This window comes from Neophocaena asiaeorientalis, unplaced genomic scaffold (assembly GCF_003031525.2).
Source record: "Neophocaena asiaeorientalis asiaeorientalis breed wild unplaced genomic scaffold, Neophocaena_asiaeorientalis_V1.1 scaffold314, whole genome shotgun sequence".
Classification (NCBI taxonomy): Eukaryota; Metazoa; Chordata; class Mammalia; order Artiodactyla; family Phocoenidae; genus Neophocaena; species Neophocaena asiaeorientalis.
In genome coordinates, this window is record NW_020175489.1 from 158,399 (window position 1) to 176,687 (window position 18,289).

At 44.6% G+C, this 18,289-nt stretch overlaps 1 protein-coding gene across 9 annotated transcripts in view; it reads right to left on the reverse strand.

The window, feature by feature from the left end:
* Positions 1 to 459: 459 nt before the first annotated feature.
* The window catches only part of AOAH (acyloxyacyl hydrolase), a 170,977-nt gene continuing 153,147 nt past the window's right edge, over positions 460 to 18,289 (reverse strand). For 8 of the 9 annotated variants that reach the window (XM_024768886.1, XM_024768885.1, XM_024768882.1 and 5 more), the window contains 2 exons: positions 11,548 to 11,624; positions 460 to 736 (listed from right to left, as the gene is read on the reverse strand). In XM_024768886.1, the coding sequence (XP_024624654.1) occupies positions 608 to 736; positions 11,548 to 11,624 (206 nt within the window). In that variant the 3' untranslated portion in view covers positions 460 to 607. Of the gene's footprint in view, positions 737 to 11,547; positions 18,186 to 18,289 lie in introns of those variants that run through there. The other variant, XM_024768887.1, reaches the window with a different exon arrangement.

Consider the following 18,289-nt stretch of genomic DNA (forward strand, 5'->3'; position numbering starts at 1 on the left):
AGGTACCACTAGCCATCCTGGTGCGGGAAAGGGCTTCCAGGTACGCCCCTGTTGTCCACCAGCACCGTGACAAAGGTTCAGGGCTAGCGGTCAGATCACAGTAGGAGAGAGTGTCCTACAGCTCCCGGCACAGGAAGTGTGTGGATCGTGGAGGAGAAACAAGGTGTGAAATGCTCAAAGCCAGAAGCTAGTCTGTGGTAAGGTCTTCCAATCATTGATACGATCAGTGGGAGATTTGGTTCACGCTGGTGCCTAGCCAAAAATAGAAGTATTAATATCTCCCTATCAGGAATAAATAAATAAATTTAAAAATAATACAATAATAAAGCGTACACAATTATACACACACTGTCATTATAATTTTGTCTTTATTGAGACAAAGATTTGGGTGCCAGTGGTTTATTTGGGAAGCCATCCCCAAAAGTGGGAAAGGGGAAGTGAAGAGAGTGACACTAGGCTTTTAAATGGGAGAAAAGCACTTTGCAAAGATGCTGCTGAAGAGGGGCCTGTGAGTTTGTGACACAGCCGCTCCCATAACCATTTCTGGAATGAGTTTACCCAAGTTTCTGCCTTCCTGAGCTCCCCAGGAGCAGGTGTCCCTGAGGACTTAGTGCCCCCCTTGGTCTCCAAACACCTGCTCAATCTGGAGGTTGAATGGATTCTCCTTTCCCAGGACCTGGGGCCACTGGAGCTGCACCTTCTTCCAGAAGCGATCTGCCAACAGCTGTAAAGCCACCTGCAAGAGAGAACCCAAAGGAGGAGTAAAAGGGAAATTAAAACAAAGTAAAGAAGTTACCAGCAAGATTTACTCTATTCCTTGTGCAGTGGACAGACTCTAGGATGGTTCCCCAGGATTCCTACCTTTGGGTCTTTGTATGATCCCCTTCCCTTGATGTGGATGGAACCTATCACTTGGTTCTAAGCGATAGAACATGGTAAAGGTGAAAGAATGTCCCTTCGGTGATTACGTTACATTATCTAAGGCTCTGCTTTGCTGGCAGACTTGCTCTGGAGACTCGCTGATGGGCTGATGATGTAAGAAGCCATGTTGGAAAGCCCACATGGCAGGGAACAGAGGGTGGCCTCCAGCTGACATCTAGTAAGGAGTTGGGTCCTCAGTCCTACAACCACAAGGAGATAAATTCTGCTAACAACTCAAGTGAGTCTGAAATCAAATCTTCCCCAGTTGAGTGTCCTGGTGCGAATGTAGATTTTAGCCTCTGAGACTCTAAGTAGAGAACCCAATTAAACTATACCAGCACTCCTGACCCACAGAAACTGTGAGACAACAAGTGTGTATTGTATTAAGCTGCTACATTTGTGGTAATTTGTTATTTAGTAATAGACAGCAAATACACTTTCTAAGAAAGGCATTTATTCACTTACCTGTGGATAGCTAACACTTACTGCAGGCTTAAGGCTTGGGTTTTGGAGGTGAACAGGATGAATCCTTCCTTGAAGGAACTCCCAGTCTAGTGAGGGACCCAGACATGCAGAATGACACCACCAAACCCACAGGGAGGACTGTGAGGGATGCACACGGCTGGAAGGGGAAGAGGTGGCAACTCTGCTGGGTGCGAAGAAAGGACAGGTCCTCTCTGAAGAGTGTGGTGGCTGAGCTGAATTTTCAAAGAGGAATTCACCAGATGGATCATGAGGAAAGCAGTGTATGTGGTAGAGGACACAGCACATGCAAAAGCTTAGAGACGTGGAAGAGAAAGTCATGGAGGGGGACTATGGGTGCCTGGGAGATGAAGCTGAACCGGTCCCCTTGCAGGGCTGGGCTCCTGAAGGAGGCTGTGGGCACGGAGAGAGTGGTTGGAGCGCCAGGCTGTGGAATGTACAGGCTTAATTCACAATAGGCTTGTCCCTCTCTCTCTTGGCCTGATGCCCACTCTCTGGTTGCATTGTTGTGTGTCCCTTTATTCACAATGTCAGCAGGATCCATTCTTGGTTGTTCGGTCCTCTGGCTTGTCATTAACGTGCCTCTGATGAGGAGTCTCTCTCTGCAGATAATGCCCTCATTTAGCAAATGGGCCCTGGACAGGACTTCAGACCCCAGATGGCTACATCTCCATGGGAGGGGGGTGTGGGGGGGTTAATGCTGACTGATAAGAGAAACGTGACTGCTGAAGGCCTCAGAGGGGAACACTTTGTTCAGGGCAGATGCTCAGGGATGTCCCTGACTTTATACAGAAGCACATGGACGTTGTCTTCAAAGGGCACACGCTGTTCCTCATTCCAACAACAGTGCAGCCAGCTCCCTGTGTGACGCTGGCCAGCCCCCTTCAGCCTTCTTCTCTGGGCTGAAATTCTCTCATTTGCAAAATGAAGAAATGATCTAAAGACTTTTCTGGGTCTAAATTGTGTGTAAGATTTTAGCAGTTGTTGGAAAAAAATAGGAACGGGTTGAGTCGATACATTAAATATCCCCAGTATTTTCATATGTTCCTGAGTCTTCTGAGGTGGACCCCAAATTCCATCCATCCAACAATGTAATCTTGATCATATCCATGTGGTGTCTAACACACATACACACCCCACTTGCCACCAACACACACAACGCGTACCACATACCACACACACACACACCTCTTAGACCTAAAGAGGCTGATGGCTAAGCCAGCGTGTTTCCAGGAAGGGTCTGATCATCTCTCATACTAGAAGCAGTCACGTCTTCAAAAACAGGGGACTGACTTGGGGCTGTTTTTCCTGCTACTTCTCAACAAAGTAGGCTGCTTCCAAGTCTGTGGAAAATGACTGGTTCTTCTCTTTTGTTTTTTGCCTTTCACTTCGATATACCTAAGCAGTCTTCCTAACAATTATGTGGTATCAGTTCATTTGTGGTCACTTATTTCCCAATGTGAATTAATACAGGAGGAGATGGGGGTGAGGATGAGCAGAGGGAAGTTAAAATAAAAGAGCTGAGATTTGAGCATGTGGTAACTATTTGGTTTGAAAGCAATTAGTTGGCTATCACTCTAATGGAGACTAAAATATTCATGTGTGCATTGCCAATATTTTGGATCTAAAATGAGAATGGTATTGTTACTACCAAACTAGATGCTTGTGATAAAAATGACCTACTATACTTATTCATTTGTCTGAGAAACATTTACTGAGCACCTATTGTGGGCTCCTTATAACCAACCTCCTCTTGTAACTCCCATGATGCTCTGCACAGGGCAAGGCCCAGTCACCCTCATTACTCCAAGCGAGATGTTCCTTGAACACAAATATCTTTTGTGCTCCCCGTTTCACAATTGAAAATGTTAAAGCAATATCTATTCCTTTGGGAAAAAATTAAAGGACAATTAAGCAAAAAGAAAAACAGAATAAAATTTATCTTAATTATAATAGAGATAGTCACTGTTAACATTGAGCCTTTCTGAGGCACACACACACATACGTTTGATCCCTCTGTAAATATTTTATAATCTGCTCTTTTGGAGGTATAATTTACACACAGTAAAACGAACTCTTTTTGGTAAACAGGTCCATGAGCGTTGACAAATGCATTCAGTTGAGTAATCATCGCCACAATCTCTAATCTGCTTTTTATTTACTTTGCTCTATATTACAAACATTTCCGTGCCACTAAGAGTAGATCTGTATCGTTTTTATTTGCGGCATGATATTCCATCAGATACGTGCAAGCTATTTCACCGATGCATTTTTTTTTGCACACATCTCCCTAACATTTGTCCTCAGGACAGGGGTGGAGAGTTTCCCATTGCCAGTGTGCCCAACATGTGCAGCCCAGGAGGGGTTCACAGGCTGCCTCATTTACTAACCCTACTAGATATGTGCATGGAAGGAAATCTGGTCCAGCAGAACGCTAGGGAATGTGGAGTTCTGGCTAAGTGGAATATTCTGGTTAACAGGGTTAGGCCCTTCCCTGTCTCTTCCTTTGCAGTTGACTCAGCTGCCTGAGCTCTTGCAGGGCCCCAGCTGCAGAGTCCAGATGGTTGCCACATTGGCGGTGCTGCTTTTGTCTAGGTGCCACTCAGTTCTAGCAGGTGTGGCCCTTCCTCTGGGTAAGTCCACATCCGATGGGCACTGGTGCTGTTCTGCAGGCATCCCTGCAGCTCCAGTGCTTCGGCGGGGCGTTGCCACCCACCCATCTGTCTACTGCTGCTACTCAGAAGCCCCCATGGTGGCAAAACCATGTGATGGTCATTGGTCCACTGTGAAGTTTTCTCTTTGAAACTCTCATAGAAGGGGTGACAAAGTAGGGCAACTTAACACCCCATTGTCTTATATAAGTTTTTGGTGAAGCAGCTTTTTCAGTTTTTACTTGCAGCCCCTGATCTCCCTAGGATTCAGGCATGAGTCCACAGAGAGGGGAGTTGGAGGGTAGGGACCTGGTGCCATTTCTTGATTCAGCCCTTGGTGACAGCCACCATATGGCTTCTAGAATTTCTCTCCCTTCTAATGACAATTTAAAATTGCGCCACGCTTCTTTGCCTAACCATACTTGTATTTATGATGAGTTCTTCACCAGGAGAGTACCGGGTCCTCCAAGAAAATATACCGTGTCAGATCCAGCCCATATGCTCATGATCTGCTCACATATCCAGACATGATAGAAGCCCAGCAGTGGTCATAGCTGGACATCATCTGTGATTCCTCCACGCTCCCGCTTTGTAAGCTAACTATATGTATTTTGCTACAAAAATGGAACTCTTTAGTAAGACAATCATAAAAACAAACCCTGAACAGTAACTACATTTTTGTAATATTTTTAAAGAATAAATGCAATTCAGAGCAAGAGTATATAGATTTCACCAACAACTTAGCATGACTGATACCTTTTAAGTTGAACTCTTGCTAAATTTAACTCTGGGCTTCTACCAGACCAAAGTAAAAAATCTACTGTGAACTTATTTTTCTTGAAGGGAGAACAATTCCAGGCTGTCTTGTAAGATTGCTTTTAAACACCTGCAGGGAAGCCCTCACCACAGGGAAGGCACAGTTTTACTTCTCTGGCCTCTTAATCTGTCCAGAAACACAGTCTATTGGACCTGGTTACTTTTGGTCCCAATTAATTTTACATTTGTAAACTTACAACGTGACAGTGGTGTAAGACGTATTTAAAAACATTTAAGGAAAAATGTTACATTTCCAGCTCGAGCCTGTCTGTGCTGGTTCAGGGTGCCACCACCAAAACCACTGCTGCCAGTTGGTGTATAAAGCAAACTAAACAAACATGGTCCCTGATGCCTGGGAGGGCCAGCCTAAGTGACTGTTATTTGAGGGTTCCCTGGCCCAGGAGGCCCTCCCTCCTCTCTCTCCCCACTGCCAGCTTAACTGCCTTTTTTGAGGGGCTCCACCAGTCTGTCAAGGACCTTGGGTCCCAGGGGCTTACATGTTGAGACAAATAAAGACCTAGAGACTGTTAACTTATTTAAAGCCAATCCACTGATTATATATCTGATGTCTGCCACCAGCAGTGTATAAGGGTCAGGGCTCAAGAAAGAAGAGGGGATTGATGTAATGGAAAATTCACTGCCTGTAGGAAGAGTTTTAAGAGGATTGGTTTGAGTTGCTACTTCCATGAGGAGAGGAGAGGAGGCTGTTTTGCAGAGAACTTTGTTGCGCGAAGCTTCTAAGGCAGGAGGTGTTAGGAATGTTTAGCCAGGTGGTCTCAGCATAGCCAAGGAAAGCAGACTTGATGTATGTTCGTGGCTCTTTCAACGTTTTCTCTTTACTATTGCCTGATTTTAGGCCCAGAGATCTTTTACGTACCTTTTCAGATACTTAACTTTGCAAAGATTTTAAAAAGTGGGTGTTTGAACAGATAGAATTGCTACAGCTTCAACAGGTCACAAATCTGGGTCTCGGGTCTTTGCAACGACATTTGTTTTCTAAGAAAAACTTTCTTTGCATTTTGTCAGCAGTTTGACTGCTATTCCCAACTCTCGGATACACCTGCTCTCTCTGGAGGCATCTAGCGATCTCCTAGGACTTCTTTCCAGCGGGTCCTGCTGAGATGGGCAATGGTTCCCACTCTGTGGTAGTCACACCTGCGTCATCCCTCTCCTTTGAGTGTGGTAGGACTTGTAACTTGCTTTTAACTTCTAAAATATGGCACAGGTGATGGAATGTTACTCTGTGATTAGGTTACGTACAGTAGTGACTGACATAACTGGCAGACTGTTGCCATTTTGCACCCATTGATGAAGCAGGTTGCTCAGGTGGCCTTTGAGCAACAACCGATTAGGAACTGAGACCCTCAGTTCAACAGGTCTCAAGGAACTACGCTCTGCTAATAAATGTGAGCTTCCAAGTCAAGCCTTCCGATGAGACCCAGCCCTGGCAGACACCTTGATGGCAACTTGGGAGAGTCAGTGGAGCAGGATACCCAGCTAATCTGTGTCTGGATTCCTGGCCACAGAAACTGTGAGATAAGAAATGTGTCTCCAGGGCTTCCCTGGTGGCGCAGTGCTTGGGAGTCCACCTGCCGATGCAGGGGACACGGGTTCTTGCCCAGGTCCGGGAAGATCCCACATTCCGTGGAGTGGCTGGGCCCGTGAGCCATGGCCGCTGAGCCTGCGTGTCTGGAGCCTGTGCTCCGCAACGGGAGAGGCCACAACAGTGAGAGGCCCGCGTACAGCAAGAAAAAAAAAAAAAAAAACCACAAGAAATGTGTCTCCTACACTGTTGATGGGAATGTAAATTGGTACAGCCATTATGGAGAACAGTATGGAGGTTCCATAACAAACTAAAAATAGATCTACCGTATGAACCTGCAATGGCACTCCTGGGCATATATCTGGAGAGAAACATGGTCTGAAAGGATACATGCACCCCAGTGTTCACTGCAGTACTGTTTACAATAGCCAAAACATGGAAGCAGCCTAAAAGTCCATCGACAGAGGAATGGATAAAGAAGATGTGGCACATATACAATGGAATATTACTCAGCCATTAAAAAGAATGAAATAATGCCATTTGCAGCAACATGGGTGGACCTAGAGATTGCCATACTGAGCAAAGTAAGTCAGACAAGAAAGAGAAATATCGTATGATATCGCTTATATGTGGAATCTAAAAAGAAATGATACAAATGAACAGATTTACAAAACAGAAACAGACTCACAGACTTAGAGAACAAAGCTATGGTTACCGGGGTGGGGGTGGTGGGAAGGGTGGGGGGAAGGGATAGCTAGGGAGTTAGGGATTGACATATACACACTACTATATTTAAAAAGGATAACCAACAAGGACCTACTGTATAGCACAGGGAACTCTGCTCAATGTTATGTGGCAGCCTGGATGGGAGGGGAGTCTGGGGGAGAATGGATACATGTGTATGTGTGGCTGAGTCGCTTTGCTGTGCCCCTGAAACTATCACAACATTGTTAATCGTCTATACTCCAATAAAATATAAAAAGTTAAAAAGAAAAAGGAATGTGTGTGGTTTTTAAGTCATTTGCTATGCAACAATAGATAACTAAAATACCTTCTCAGTCTTAATTCTCTTTGATCTTTATTTTTCTTCATAAGTTGATCCCTTGGGCCAATCTCATCCCTGCCAGTGTCTCCTGCTCTCAGCTAGAAGCTGGTGATTCCCAAACCTGTGTCTCCTGAGATCAGAACCCATAAACACGATCTAATGGCTGGATACTGTGCAGGCACCCCAAATTCAGAATGTTCAAATCTGCTCCGTCTTCTGAGTTCCTTGACTTTTTATTTTCACCTCCCTTCATCCAGTTGTCGAATCCTGTGAGTCGTCTCACTCCCACCCACCAAATCCAATCAATCAGCAAGTCTAGCATTATATATATTTCTTAAAATTCTGGTTCTACATTTTGGAAATGAGATGAAAAAGTAAAGTGGTTGTCAGTCTATTGATATACAGGAATTTTTATATGCTTATTTATTTTCCATTAAAATATAAGTAAAGAATTGAGATGGTGAATATAATCTGGCTCAGAAATTAATATCTATCAATCATAAATTTGAACTGTTCAACATAGCCCATTCAACTGGAGCAGTTGAATCAATAGTGGTTACGCACTCCCCCCTGCTTCCCTAGCAGGTTTTAGGAAGAAACAGGCCAATAAAGTACAGCCTGCTCACCCCTTGGTGCTGAGGGGCCAGGTATCAACTATTTTTGCAGAGGTACAGGATTGGCGAGGGGGCACTTGAAAAAGGTCCGGGTCTACTCTTTTGGTTGGTATTATGTCTGTGCCATAAGGATGAGGCCCTGAGACTCAGCCTTGCCCATCTGACTCTTTCAAGATGGAAAAGATGCGGACCCCCATAGCCGCCCCATGGTCTAGAAGGATCCCTTCACACTGCTTCTGCTGTAGGGCACACCATCGGGAGGCGAGTACGCAGGGACATCCAGCGGCCCCTCTTCAAGGCTTCAAGTCACAACCCCGTCCTGATGGTGCTCACATCTGTGTCTCCGGCTCAGATCCCTTCCTGAGCTCTAAGCTCGTATATGATCTGCTGCAGGGACATCCCCATTTGGACATCCTAGAGGCTCTTTAAATCCAACATGTACCGAACTCGTCCTCAAACCACCCTATCCCCCTGAAGGTGTTCTTGACCTCAGCAGGCAATGAAATCATCTATCCAGTTTCCCAAGTCACAAAAGAAGTGTAATGCTTAGCGTCTCTTTCTCTTTCACCTTGACATTCAATAAATGACCATGTTCTGTTGATTCAACTATCCGAATCTCTCCAATACAGGCCTTTCTTTCTCCTCACTACCTCTGTTCAGGCCATCACCCTCTTGTGCACAGGGGTGTCCACACCTCTGCTAGACCAAACCATTCTTCATGCTGCTACCACAGGTATCCTTTTAGAGAACAAGTCTAGGTATTTTTCCCCCTTGCTGAAGAACCTTCAACGGCTCTCTGTTCTCCACAGTTGAAAAGGTCGAACCCTATTCAGACCTTATGTGGCCTGTCCCTGAATATCTCTCTTGCTCCTTCTCTCTCCACTCCACTCTCATGTTCTATGTCCCAGCCACACTGAAGCACTTTTATTACCTCCAATGCGCCATGCTTCCTTTCACATTCAGGCCCTTGCCCTTGCACTTTCCTCAGCTCACTTTCTGCAATCCCTCCGCTCTTCCTTTCACTTGACTAGTTCCTGGTCTTAGTTCTGAGTTCCCTCCTCTGAAACTCTTTTCTTGCACCCCTCTCTCCCATTCCGTCCCCCATAATGCTCCCACAGCATCTGTGCTTGCACAGTTGGAGGCATTGACTACTTTCTACATTTAATTATCTGTTTATTTGTCATTCTCCCCCTCCACCCTATAATCTCCGTAACCGGCAGGGGTGGTTTCCTGTTCACCCTTCTCACTGTGTTTGATACCGCGTAGGCACTCAATAGACATCCTAGGATGGGAATTTGCCATCTAGACTGCTCAGCTCAACATACATGATAACTAGGCAAGCTTTAGGTGTATCTATCCATTGTCAGCCACTTTAGATGTGGCTCCACCACTGTTGCCCACTCTATCACCCACTCTCGGCATGTGAACAAATTTCTCAGGAATAACATAAGATGATGACACACCGATTTTCAGCTTTTTTTTTTTTTTTTTTTTTCCGGTCAGGGAAGCCCCTCAGCTTTTGACTCTGTTCTCGACAATCAGTTAACGGCGAAGCTGTTTGAGTGCAAGGAGGAGCCTCAATTTGACAGACCTTGAACCCTAATACTGTTTTAAGAGTCAGGGACAGAACTGTCTTTTGATAGATCAGACAAATATGTCCCGAGGGATACAACAAAGCTGCCTTTGACCCTCTTATTTTTAGTTTGTTCCTCATTGCTCCCTCTCTGACCGTCTCCTCTTGTCCCCATTCTCTGTAGAATCAGAAGGGTAAAATTCTGTAATGTCCAAAGAATGACAAGAACTACTACCTAATTATTGCCAGAAAGCAGGTCTCCACATTAACTATTCTAAAACCAAAGACATCATTTTTTTTTTGGTGGGGGGGCAAACTCTAATATTTAACCAGCTTCTAGCCAATAATTCTCTTGGATCAACCCATCCAAGTGATACACAGGAAACAGATATTCTGAGGCGCATTACTTAGATTGTTTGGGTTGTTGTTACTTAACACAGTAAGATGCGCATTTAATACTCACTTTAAAATTTACCCAGCATTTCTGAGACTCTACCGTCCATCCATCTGATCATGGAGTGGCACTCTTCCTTTTCTTTTTAGTTAATTAATTAATTAATTTTTATTTTTGGCTGCATTGGGTCTTCGTTGCTGCATGCGGGCTTTCTCTAGTTGTGGCGAGCAGGGGCTACTCTTCATTGCGGTGGCTTCTCTTGTTGCGGAGCATGGGCTCTAGGCGCTCGGGCTTCAGTAGCTGTGGCACGTGGGCTCAGTAGTTGTGGCTCGCGGGCTCTAGAGCGCAGGCTCAGTAGTTGTGGCTCACAGGCTTAGTTGCTCCGCAACATGTGGGATCTTCCTGGACCAGGGCTCGAACCCGTGTCCCCTGCATTGGCAGGCGGATGCTTAACCTCTGCACCACCAGGGAAGTCCCTTTTCCTTTTCTTTTGAGACAGTTCTTAGCCCTGCCCATGGGTACTCACGGCACCTAGAGCTCAAGGGGAGGGAGGACTATGATTCCTTTCATGCTTCTTAGGGGATGATCAGCACTCCCTGTGGCCTGGCTGACCATGGAGATCAAGGCTACAATAAGTGCTTCTCACATTTGGACCCTTGTCAATGCCACAAAGGCTGCATCAGAAAGACGAGAGCCACAGAGGATTGCCTGTGGGTAAATGGCCCATCCCTCTTGCAGGGGACTGGCTTTCAAAATGTTAGAAGCAGCAGAGCTACTCCCCCACTTCTTTTTCTATTTTTTATACAAAGAAATATCATGAGCAGGTCCAGTATGTAGAACAGATAAAAGTGGAACTTCCCTGGCTGCAGCCAGGACAATGGACGGGGGAGGGGGAGGGGGCAGAATCCCACCGTCTAGCTCCCCTTGCTCTGTGAAGAGGCCAGAGTAGAACTACTTTCCAGATTGTTCCTCGGAATTCTAAATGAGAAACAGCTCTTACTGCAGGATATTGCTAGGGACACTGTTCTCCTCTCGTATGGTTCTCCTTTTTTTCTAGAAGGATCCATAGAAGAAATTTCTCACAGGGCTCACTTCCAGGAGTCCTTCTGATTTTTTGTTTTTTTGAGTACTTAATTTATTTTTTATCTTCTTAAGGCTATGACTTATGCCCTTCTTTGCATCAGCCGCGTAGGAAGCGTGGAGCTGATTTTGTGGGCCCTTGCAGGCTGTTTCTTAGGACTTCCTGGGACACGTTGTGAATTGTAGACATTAAGTCAGGAATTCAGGTATCATTTCCACCTTATTTTCTTTTTACTCTGATTTTCACTTTATTATTTTATATCAATTTAATTTATATTTATTTATCTTCTATCTTACACATGTGTGCACATCACCTCAAATTCTTTCTGGAATAAAATAGGATAAAAACGAATGCACGTGCGCCTAATTATATTACAAAGATAACGTAACAGACTGCCCTCAGCAGCCATCGTGTGACTGCACTTACCTCACTAGGGTGGAATCCATCCACGGGTTCAATGAGCTGGCAGAGCTGCCCTCCGCTCTTCTGCCACTCCTCCGTGACTGCGGGGCGTGCACACACACACACACATACACACACAGAGGGTTAGAGACATGCTTTCCTGAGCAACAGTTAACACCCAAGAGCAAGGGCTGTGAAGGAGGCTCCTCCTGGGCCCATGCTTACCCAGCCACGTCTGCCTCTGCCGGGGGCTTTCTGAACAGAAATAATCTTTCCATTGTGTCATTATTTTTTCTCTAACTCAGGAAGACAAATGTGTGAGAGTGTTGGATGAATGTGGTTTGTAGAGTGAGGAGGGTGGTGGGGAAGGGTGGGCTCGAAAATATTCAACATCGATTTAAGTCCATCTCATTTCTCAGTGGCCAGGAGGACAGAATTTCAGGAGTAGGAGGAAAATATTAAGCATTCTGTTAACATCTCCTTTCACTGGCTGCCATTTCCAGACACTGCCTGCATATGTCAAGCAATCATCATTAAAACTCACAGTTTGTCAGAAGTATAATTACCTGAAATGATCTGGACATCACATTTAGAGTGAGTATGGCTACAGAGAAAACGTGATGAGCCCCAAAATGATGAACAGCAATAAAACTGTCCTTCAGCAGGGGTGAGACCAGGAATGTCAGCTGCTCCAAGGCAAAGGCATAATGAACTCTACATGATAATATCATACAGTCAATAAGAACTCCTCAAGAAAACTTCAAGTCACTAGACAGCCTCCAGAGAGAAAAATGTGAAACCTACCACTCCCAGTGTAGCCCATGTCCTCATTTCCCTGGTGTCCAGAGAGGGGAGCCGGCACAGCTGAGATTCCTCTAGTTCTTTCCTCTTCACTTCACAAAAACTCAAGGGCAGATATATGTTCCCTCTTGCCCTCTTTGTTTATCTCTCTTTTGCCCCAAGGGAAGGAATGGAAATGCTATTAGGGGCTTTAACTGGATGAGAGAAGCTGGACTTTCCCAGAGCTGAATCAATACTACGCTGCTTTTGTAATTAGTCCTAATATCACGCCAGGCCGTCCACACTTGCTACCCAATTCTTGTCCCCAGAGGGGCTGCAAATACTGCTGTCCTTCTCAGAGCACAGGAAACAATTCCTGCTGGTGGTCTGGAGCCCTATACTGGATCACCAATTCCTGTTGGCTTTTTCCCTGTCAGAACGGCCACCACTGAGCCGCTCCCTTATACTTTATGCCTGGGTTTTATTGGAGGTTGCTAGAAGAAGCAGCTAATGGAAAGTGGCCTTTGCATTTCTTGTGAATCTCAAATCAAGGATATTGTCCACTGTGTCCTCCACATGTGGTCACAAGGGAGAGATTGCTTCATGCTGGTAAACGGTGTATCTCTCTGAAGGAATGGTATGTATCTGCTCTTCTGATAGGAAGCTCAGAATTACAATGATACTGAAACCACACTAACCCTTATGAAGGCTTATTCTTTCTGCTGAACCAGCTTGCAGACCTCACAGTTTCCTGCCATTGGCCCTAGGTACCCCGTAAAAGACAGAGCCTTGGGGAAGCTTGCCTGGCTCTAGCTTCAGTTTACCTGGCTGTCCTGTTTTTTAGGCATGACCTCGGAACCGGATTTTCTGCTTCAGGTTCAATTCTGGGTGCTTCCCCTTCCCCTCTGGGTCTGACACTTTGAAGCACCTGTGGGTCCCTCCTGTCTTTCTGGGTGTGCCATACTGCCCCAGCCCAGCCCTGCTCATCCCGGCTCACCTGTCATGCGTTCCCCATGCTTGGTTCACACTCTTCTTTCTCCCCCTTGGTCGGGAGACAATGGGTCACTTTCCTACTTGTTTTTTGGGTCCTGCTGTTCTACTTTCTAACTTTATGCTGATTCTCTCTCTGAGCCATTTCCAGTCTGAGCATCCAACCAGTTACCCTTACTGGAGCACCAGGTATTGGAAGGGTTTCTTCAGATACAAAGTCAATGTCACCCCCACTGAGCCCCCTCAGCGCTTTTGGTTCTTTTGTACTATTTGTCTCATCTCTACTTTGCAGCCCCACAGGGTTTCTAATACAGAAATCAACACTGATGCAGAAAGGTCCAGCCCAGGCAAGATGTCAGCCTCCTAAGCTCCTCTGTGACTCAGGTGACCTCGCTTCCATTCTATTTGCATTCCTTTGCTTCACGTAAATCCTCAATGAACTTTTCAATCCTTTCTCCTTCTTCTCCCTTATTTTCAGTTTGGTTTCACCTTATGCTATACAAATGTTAAAAAGAGAAAGAAAAGAAAGAATGAAAGAAAATCTCAACCAGATGTTAAGGAATTCCCAGGCGTGTTAGACAAGGGGAACCAAGCCCAGTCAAGACCGGAGAAAGGGTTGTATTAAGGAGATGGACAGCAAGCCATGGGCCTGACCTGGACCACTCACACATCCTCTCACCCAGAAGGGGCAGGAAGTTCGTCATAATACTTTTAGACTCTTCACATTTGCAGAGAAGTTTGAGTGACATATTGAATCTAAACTTGTGCCTTCCCTGGCCAAGAGAATGTTCAGAAGGAATTACAGTGATCCGGAGATCTGGAAAATCGACAGCGGACAGCAAATTTGAGCTTATAAATGAAACACAGTTTAAGCCAAGATCGTGTTCCTGGAGACGAATGTTTGTTAAGAGCTCCATATTAAAAACACCAGACTTTCTTATACCGGTGTTTCCTCTAGTGTGATTCAATGCTGGTCTTAACGAGGCTTAAAGTCAGTCTAGGCTGTTTCCATTTTGATTTGAATTTTATGTGCATTACTAACTACCAAACTAAAAATTATGGCCCTTAGAGAAAGGGAGAGGTGGTGATAGATATTATACTTCATGGGACAGATGGACATAATTTAGTCATCAGAATTAATGACTATTTTTCAAAGTGAGAAGGAATGGTGATTCCTTCTACTCCCCTTGGAGGCTTGATCCCATAACGTAGGATATTTTCTCATATGATTATTGTGTCTCTGAGGCATACCAGTCACTGAATATCTGTAGACATAAGAATTATAACACTTACAGGAAGAGTCAGTAACTCACAGGCAAGAGTTTAAGTTCTTACCTGTATTATGACCAGTGCTAGACAGAGTGACCCTTTTTAGTTTGATTATCTCAGGGAGAAATTTTGCTTTCTTAGAATAAATGCAATACCAGACAGTGGTCTCTACTTCTTCCCTGATTTAGACTGGGTGGTCCAAGCAGGGTATTATGGTAGATTGGTCAGTTCCCTTCCTGCCTGGGGCCATAATTAAATATAGGCAAATAAATTGCCCTTTGCTCTTTGGAACACTTGAATTAAAGCTCTTGAAAGATCATGAGTGATCTCTTTGGATTTGGTACGTAATGTATTTCCTTTATTTGTAAAGTCAAAGAAGCTCGGCTAATGACCAGTTTTTCAGAGATGCAATAGAAATCACAGGAGTTTCATAGAACATTTGGTAGCTCCTTGATGATTAGCAGATATTTAAAAAGAGAAATCTGAATTCTGGTCAGCACTATGAAGTCACTGGTCATTTTGACAAACGTACACTTGAGGGGAGGGGAGCTAAGAACCAAAACTCTAACTGAGTTGTCTTAGAAGCTGAGGGGAGCTGGTGGTATATTTAAAGTGTCAGTGAAAAAATGGCCTTGTCAGCCGAGTGGCGTGCTCCGTCCTCTGTATGGGAGGTGTGGTGGAGATGAAGAAAAAGGACATCACCTGCTCAAGCTGGCATTTCCTGAAGGGAAAAAGAATTGCTGCCTCTGTTTAGCTCATAACCAGTTGGAGGATGAGTCAGCAAGAGAAAAAAGTCTCTGAGGTGAGCAGTCATCTCTTGGTGCTGGACTGAGGCTGTCAGAGTAGAGAGCAGATAGGTCTCGTGTCTACCCTCAAGGGACAGGGACCCTCAACTGTCATTTGCTCTGCCACAGGGTATAAAATTGTAAATCTCATATGAAAAGTGATATTTGTGATGCAATAGCTCAAATACAGTATAGAAATGAGAGCAGAGATTTTCATGTGACTGTTGAGACTGCAGATTTAATCAGTGACTCTACAGGGTTTTTATTTCTGATTAAAGGAAACTGTGATAAGGAGATGCATTTCTAGCATAGCTTCCTGTGAGGAACTCAAAGTGATGCACGGGCTCAGCTGGTGATGGGGAGGGTTAGACATTGAAAAAGAATAAACATTTACTATCCATCTATCATAAGCCCTGGAAGAATGTAGTAGGTGCTTTACAAACAGTGATGTTGGTGGCGAGGGGAGGGTGTCAGCTAACAGGTATCAGAGTCCTTACTACGTGACAAGCACTGTCTCTACCCTTACGTAGAGCTCATGGTTTAGTTACTGCTACCATGCACAAAAGGAAACTAAACTTGAACAGTTATTTCATTTGCTCGAGGTTACACAGCTATTCTGTGTCTGAGTTGAGATAGGAATACAGGTCTATCTGGTTGTAAATTCTGGACCCTTTGTATAATAACATATTCACCTACATGGGGTAGGCCGGATTTCCAGGGTGATGAGCTGCCCAGGAGGGGGAGCTTATCCACAGAGATGGATCTGGGAGTGGATGCACCCTCTGCCTACTCCGGAAAATGCTAAAATCTCAAGGTAGGCATGCCCTTTGCAGTAGTCTAACATTGGGTGTAAGTTAAGACCTTACCACAGTTCTTGAAAACTAGATAAAAACGCCAGCTCTCTCAGAAGCACACGTGATAGCACGTAGCCATTAAATGCATGATGCTGTATCGGATGTTTCTGGAGGCAGATCCCAGAGTACCATTTCCTCTGCTTCCACTCTCCCTCCCACTGTATCTTCTCTAGTGGAGACTCACTTCATATGGAGAAGGCGAAGAAGGCCCTGGACCAAAACTGGACCTTCATTATTAAGAAACGTCAGGGAATTACAAAGTGTCAGCAACTTCCTGGAACTGCTGATGAGAAGTGCCAAACAAGGAGAGATACCTAGGAGGTTTCTCAGTAAAGTGACCAACTGCCATGTTGATGTAGAGTGTTCAGGTTAACTGAATTTTTGCTTTTTTATTGCATTTATTGTTGCTCTGAGGATAAGAACGTGCTGAGGAACCTCTGTTTCCAAGCATGTGGGATGCTGGCCAGTATGGGGGTCCAGGAGAAAGCTCTTTTCCCTGTATCTTTCATGAAGAGAGGACTGTTCTGTTTTGTTAACGACTATATTCCCAGCACCTACACAGCACACAGGAGGGCTTAGTAAAAGTCTGATGACTAAATGACTAAGTTCTTAATCTTGGAGCATTACATGAGCCCCATTTATTAAATTTTAAAGTGTGATTTAATTTTAATAGATCATCTGTGGGTTATGTACAGATGCAGACTCTGATTAGGTATGTCCTAATTAGGAGTGGGGCCTGGGGCTCTGCATTTATAACCAGTCCCCAGGTGTATAGATGTTGCTCATTTTGAGCTATGTATTAAGTGGCAAGGGTGTGAGGGAACGGTGCTCTTTCCTGGGTGTTGGCTATGTACCAGGCATGGCATTTGGGAGGATTACACGTTATTTTACATAATCATCACAAAGACTTCTTATGTAGATATAGTGTCTCCATTTCCAGGTCTGGAAAGGGGGGTTTAGAAATGTTCAGGGAATCGCCAACAGTCCCAAAGATAATAAATGACAGAGCTAGAGATTACTGTGGAAAATGAAAAAGTCTCTAGTGAATACTAGGCAATATTATATTTTTAAAAATTTTATCTATATTCAGGGTGGGTGATGATCAAAGATCACTTGGTGGTGCATTTGTTTACACCAGGAATTCATTAATGAGGCTTTAACTCTGCATTTTAATGACAGGTTATTTATCAAAATGTCTCTCCCCATGAGAGAAATATATATCACCGAGGCAGGAAATCTAGTTAACGGAGATCAGTCTTGTTGAAAAGATGTTCAGAATTGAAGTACTAGAGTCTACAATGCAAAACGTGTCAGCTAATGTAATATTTGATAATTCATGACGGCCATCTGTCTCATCCCAGATGCTTGGGCTGGGGGAGTTGGTGGTGGGGAGATAGAGATGATAAACTCCGTATGAGAAATCGTCTACTCTTTGCATACACCGCAAAGCTTTTCATTAGCATCATCTCAGCTGGCAGACGATCAACAGAGACTTTTCTCTTGCATAACAGTTGCTTAGCAATGAAAAGGGGACTGGAAGGATTAAAGTCAACAGATAATAATTTTTCAGAGTCAAGATGTAAAGGATAAATCTAGTAATCACGCCTGTTTTCTTGTGGCCACTCATCAGTGACCCCAATGTTTGGATAGAATGCTAGAAAAGCAGCAGCAATGTTCTTTCCAGAAAGCTGGGATATGGTTTGTCCACTTTGCCGTAGGCATCTGAAGTCCTCCCTTTGAGACTCATTAGTTTCATCATGTGTGAGGTCTGGGAATCTGCCGCCTTGTTTTGAGTCCTTAGGTAATCCAGTGGCCCCAGGGAGAGGCACTACCTTACCCCTCATTCCTGTCACACTCTTCTTTAGCCCAGCTGTAAGCGGGGCATTGCTAAATGTCAAGAATAAGTTAGATGATTCCACTGACCTGTTGGCTCCCAGCCCAAAGCTGTTTCCAGCTGGTCACTGGCTCTATGGCTTCAGGGATTCTAAAATAATGGTGAAGTAATGAGGTGACTCTTCCAGAAAGAGTCTCACACTTTACCTTTTTTCAATACTCAGAGCTATTAATGCATCAGAATGGGGAGAAGCG